At 38.5% G+C, this 5,846-nt stretch overlaps 1 protein-coding gene across 1 annotated transcript; it reads left to right on the top strand.

The window, feature by feature from the left end:
- Positions 1 to 1,982: 1,982 nt before the first annotated feature.
- chchd10 (coiled-coil-helix-coiled-coil-helix domain containing 10) lies at positions 1,983 to 5,602 on the top strand. The gene is made up of 4 exons (XM_049572749.1): positions 1,983 to 2,191; positions 3,403 to 3,628; positions 5,032 to 5,173; positions 5,380 to 5,602. Exons 1-4 carry the CDS (start codon positions 2,151 to 2,153, stop codon positions 5,397 to 5,399), a joined length of 429 nt encoding a protein of 142 aa, XP_049428706.1. The 5' UTR covers positions 1,983 to 2,150; the 3' UTR covers positions 5,400 to 5,602.
- The last annotated feature ends 244 nt before the right edge of the window (positions 5,603 to 5,846 follow it).

Raw genomic sequence — 5,846 nt, forward strand, 5'->3', positions numbered from 1 at the left:
ACTGTTAAATAAAAAACAACATCAAAAACCAAAAACAAATGCAAAAAAAAAAGAAAAAAAGAAAATCTCGCTTTATCCAATATCTCTGATATGATGGCTGCACAGCAGCGTTAATGTAGGACAGTAGTTTTCCAGTAGGCACTACAGTACAACAGCGCCCCCTCTGTCCAGGAGCGCACCTGCCACACAACACAGTACATAGAATGGGACCATTTACTCTTAACTTTATGTAGAGGCAGATAAGACGTAACTTTATGGATGAGGATAAAATGACGTCGTAGCAGCGCCAGCAAGCTGAAAGTATATTACAATATTATAATTCAGTGTGGGTGATATGATGATAAATACAATGAGACAAGAATTATCAAGCTGTTAGAGATTGCTGTACAGGTGTCTATCCCTTCAATATCTCTAGCTAGTGTGGCACACAGATAAGACAGACAGACAGACAGACAGACAGATATAGATAGATGGATAATTTATTATTATTATTGTTATGACTAATGTAGTAACATGTAGCAGCATGTTAGTGTTCCAGGTAGGTTTTTTAATCTGTAAGAATGCATCACATTTTTATAACAGGATCATGGCCTTTCTTCTTTATGTTTAGTATTGATCAGTTAGCTAACTAATAACTAAAGCTGTCACAAATGTAGTGGATTTAAAAGTAAAATATGTCCTTCTGAAATGTTAGTATAAAATAGAATGAAATGGAAAAACTCCTAAATTTTTGAGTGCAGTACTTGGGTAAATGAATTTATATATTTTAATACTTCAAATTAGCTTTGAGAGATGTATAAATGATCTTTAGGAGTTCTTTGTTTGATGAGTGTTCAAAATAACACAAAAAGGCTGAGCATGATAAGACAAAGAATGGGAGGAAAAAGCTATGTGGAAACAGTATTGAAGTTATGCATTTGAATTTGTTAGAGAAGGTTCTTTTTTCCTTCAAAACCTTTATTTAAAACACAGAAGTATACAACAATTGTCATGAGAAAACAACAAAATGCCAGAGGTGTTAAAAGTCCATTCACATTAAGTCCTTTCAGAGTTCAATAAATGTACTTCTTTTAAAATATTGAAAGTCTTTGTAATGTTTTTTGTCTTCTAGAGAGGTGCTGTGTGCTTGAGTTCAACAATAAAGCGTTCAAAGCAAAGTTTGGAGTCAGACCATTTCAATTTGTGGATATGGGATTTACCCAAGAATGATAAGAGGCTGAATGATACAGGTAATATTGCTATCCATCTCATAGAAGATAAAGTATAACACCACATTAAACAGGGCTGAGCCGAATACTTGGATTAAACGAATATCCTGTACGGATAACATACTGTATACAAATACAACTACTATATGAGTAAAATGTGTCAATATCTGGGTAATTGTGTTTAATCTTTTACTCTTTTGATCAGAAATGACCTGATTAATTAATTCTGGAGTTTGGTGTATGTAAATAGTTTTCCCATAAATAATAAATACAACAACTTATTCTCAACCTATATTAGTTTCAGGCTTAAAATAAAAACTTCTGATTAGTTCCCACCCAGTTTCAATTTAAACTCCACCCTCGTATGGTATAAACTCCGCCCATTTTAAGCCCAGATACAGTTAATTTAGATGGTTAAACAATTACAGACACAGATACAGATAATGGTATACTCGCTTATCCCTAATACATAAATCTGTACATTAGCGCCCATTTTCCTACTTCTAAAGTTTTGCATATCTGTCCAAAATAAACATGTATAATGTGTTTATAGCTTAAATCATTCCAACTCTTCTTCAGATGGGTAAATTGGCTGAAACATTTTAAAGGAACTTGTTAGAAAAGGAACCAAACGCTGTAGCGTCTGTAGTGACGCGCCTGCACTCCAGTCCAGCAGGTGGAGGTGTGTCCACAGTTGCAATCAGCTCACAGCAGAAGAAAACCTCCGGAATTCTAGGATAGCACGCTAAGTCTCGCGACACTTGTGTACGTAGCCGGCGACTTCGCAAGGTCAGTTGCACGTGCACGTAAACTACTGCTGTCAGCTGGCGGCGACCCAGGCAGGGCAGTCAGTGTGGAAAGCACTTTCTCGAAGCGGCAACAGAGCTCTCCCGGTCTTTAGTCCGGTTTATCAATAAAACAAAGTGTAGTGTCGTCTCAGAGATGGCCAGAGGAAGCCGCAGCCGTTCCTCAGCTCCTGCCAGGTAAATACATTTACTATAACTTGCACAGCTGACTCTGTGTGCTGTTGGGATGTCGCAGATAGTCTTCCTATTTGAAGAAAGTACTTCAGCCTTAAAAACATATATTACATAGACAGCAGAGCTCAGATAGTGTGTAGTGATGCTATTAACGACATAATACACCGGACAGCACATACAGTAGAGCCTAATTATTGTTGCGTCATAAGTCACTGAAACCATGTCGGGTCTAAGTGAAGTTAGGTCTCGGCAAGGTCACTGTGTAACAGATAAGGTTTCTTTTAGGCAAGTTAGGAAAGAGCTGCGAAGGTTTGCAAGTTTTATTGGAGAGGAGCTGTGGAGACTCCTGGAAGCTTTACATCTCTGTGCTCCGACATATGGCACTCAGTTGTATGGAAATAACATCATGACAAAAGTTGTGACAGTTTATCTGTACACCTTTTGTCTTTTAGTGACGACAACACAGACATTAGACAAATTCTCAAACTCTCACCAACACAACATCACAGTGTAGTTTTACTGTGTGATGTTGGCCTGAATATATTTCTGCTTTGCTCTATTATAATGTGGCAAGTAAATGAAAGTGGGGGTTACTAATGTCAGAGAGCAACACTGATGATAAACACAAGTAAAAGACATCTAGAAAATACTTGTAAATATTTCACAATTCAGAATTGGACTTTGGAAGGTTGTGTTTGTGGACCATCGAACACTGATGCAGCTTAACTTTAGGTCTGTGGTGGTTAGGTAACACTGTCTGGACAACTGATCCTGTGTGGACAGTTAGCCACTTAATCATTTAGTCTATCATCAACTAACAGTCATCAACATGAGCTGGTTCCTACTTCTTCAGTGTGATTACCTATAACATTTGTTTTTATAAACACATCCAGCAATTTGAATACATCACTGGCACCTTGTGATAGATATTTGACCTTATTTTAAACATTTTATAGACTAACAAATAATCAGGGTTTTTTTTAGCCTCAGTTGCAGAGAAATGCCTGCCTGATATAAGATAAATATAAATATTGTAGTGTGTTGTATGGAGGTATAATTCTTACTAATACTTCATAATCTGTATTTCTGATACAGATGAATGGAAAGGAAAGGTGGTGATATGCCACACAAGAGCTTTCAAAGTTGACACTTGGGCCATGTCCCTGTAAGCCTCTCTAATTCACAAGCCTGTATGGTTTTTGCTCTGTTTGTAGCCCACCTCCATCCTATGCTCCGGCCCCTGCTCATCCACCTCCCTCCTCCCTGGCCCCTGCTCCAGCTCAGTCCCAGGGTCCAGGCCTCATGGCGCAGATGGCTACCACAGCTGCTGGGGTGGCAGTAGGCTCGGCTGTGGGCCACGTAGTTGGCAGCGCCCTGACAGGAGCATTTAGTGGTGGTGGCAGCAGCAGCAGTTCGGAGCCAGCCAAGCCCACATATCAGGTAAGAGGCGGAGTGTAATCAGACATAGGATTATAATGGCTAGACATCTGAACTGGACTTAAACACGTCAGGTTGTGTTTAAAGTTTGTCTTATCTTGGTGTTTTTCCCCTTGCCTGTCTGGAACTGTTCAGTGGCAGAATCTTCTCCGCCTGGCCCAACGATTTGAAGTCTAGAACACCTGCAGATCAGTTTTAAAAAAATGATCAAGCATTATTATTGTAATTATTAGAGACTGGAGATCAACGTAGGAGCACTCATGCTTTAAAGTAAACATCACCAGAAGCGTTGCTGCTTCTGGACCTCCTTTTTTTATCTATAAAAACAAACTGATCTTAGAAAAAAACCCCATCAAATTCTAAAGGAAAATGTGGTGTGGTTGTCAAAATATTATTCATGCATATGTACAAGTTTTAGTCTTGAAGGTCCAGTGTGTAGGATGTTGGGGGATATGTATGTTATGTATGTGCAAGTATGTTTTCTTTAGTGTATAGTCACCTTAAAATAACAATTGTTGTGTTTTCGTTACCTCAGAATGAGCCATTTTTATCTACTCCTCTACAGAGATCCCCATTTTGCACAGCCCAATTCTACAGTAGACCAGAACATACAAACCTAGCACTGGCTTTTAATGCCAGTGCTAGGTTTGTATTTGCCTTTTCCCATCAGCCACCGTAATTAAAGGCCCCTCCATGATGAGAGCATTGGAAAAACAGATTTTCTAACTGCTTTATTCAGTGTTTTTTCTATTTTAAATCACCCGGTCACTTGGATTGTTTTGGAGAGGAGACATCTGCAGATAATTTGACTTACGTTAAAAACCTGCTGAACAATAAACCCTGAGAGAACTCTATTTGGGAGAAGTTTCAGCTGGCTGAAATCTGCAATCCTCACCACTAGACACCACTAAATCCCCCTAAATCTTACATGCTGTATTGATTCATTTAGATATGACAAGTATGAGTCATGCAAGATGAGGACTTTGTCATGATTTTATTATATGGAGAGACAATTGATTGGAAAGGGATATCATTCAACTATTAAACAGTATCAAAGTTGGCATTAAAAGTCAGCTCAGATTCATAATCTTATTTACTTATTCTGTTATCACATAGTTCCCAGTTTAAGTAGTAATTTTGACAGTTTAGACTGTATGTCATTAAAGGAAAGTTGTTGAACAGCTGCTTGTGTTTCAACATTTGAGAACTTTAGCGTTTTTTGTTAACTAAAAAATGTTTTTAGAAATATAAACCTGTTTCTCTCTCTCTAATATTTGAAGACATTCTGGAAAGGCTTGTCAACTGAAAAAACACCTTGACTTTTGCTTGTCAAGTTGTCGCTGAACTGTTGGTTATTTTGGATTCTAAGTGTTTCTTTGCTTCTTTCCTTGCTTTCATCATTCCAGGAGCCCCCCCGGCCCGCTCCAGCCCAGCCAGGCCCCTGCCACTTTGAGGTCAAACAGTTCCTGGACTGTGCCACCAACCAGAATGACCTGAGTTTATGTGAGGGGTTCAGTGAGGCGCTCAAACAGTGCAAGTACTCCCATGGTGAGTCCTTGATAAATGATGACAAACACTTCTTACATTCAGTTAAACCTGGCATAACAACAGTTGTCACCACATGATCATGAACTTTTACAGTTTTCTGATGTTTGAGTTCTCTTAAGGTGCTGCAGCAACTCTTCACTATTTAAAATGACATAATATGATGTAAGTATTTGCTATGTTGATCTCTTTCTTTCTGTTTTCTGTAGGTGTGACATCACTGGTGTGAAGGATCAGTGTCAGCTGTCATGGCAGACATATTTTAATAATGAAACATAATGTAGACATGAGCACATAATACGAAAGTGTACAGTGTACCTCAGGCAGTGAGCATGTTGGTTTTGTTGATTGATGACTGTGTCATGTATGAAATGTTTTTGGTATATTCAGTGACAAACCTTTAATAAATAGCTGCTATCTACTGTACTGTCATTCTGTCAGCGTGTGTTGACTTTATTTGTCATGTTATGTGTTTTGCCACAAATGGTCCTGTACTGTAATATTTATTATAATTGTTTATTTGAAAGCTTTTCATTGTTTTATTGGCCAAGAATTTCATTGTAATGAATGACATGGACCAGCAAAGTTGTCCTGCTTGGTTCTGTTGAGGAGAACAGTTCCTTTCTTCCTCTCGTTTTTACTAAAGCTTGGCACCTTATTCGTAGCTACCCAACCA

Source organism: Epinephelus fuscoguttatus, linkage group LG3 (genome assembly GCF_011397635.1).
Source record: "Epinephelus fuscoguttatus linkage group LG3, E.fuscoguttatus.final_Chr_v1".
NCBI lineage: Eukaryota > Metazoa > Chordata > Actinopteri > Perciformes > Serranidae > Epinephelus > Epinephelus fuscoguttatus.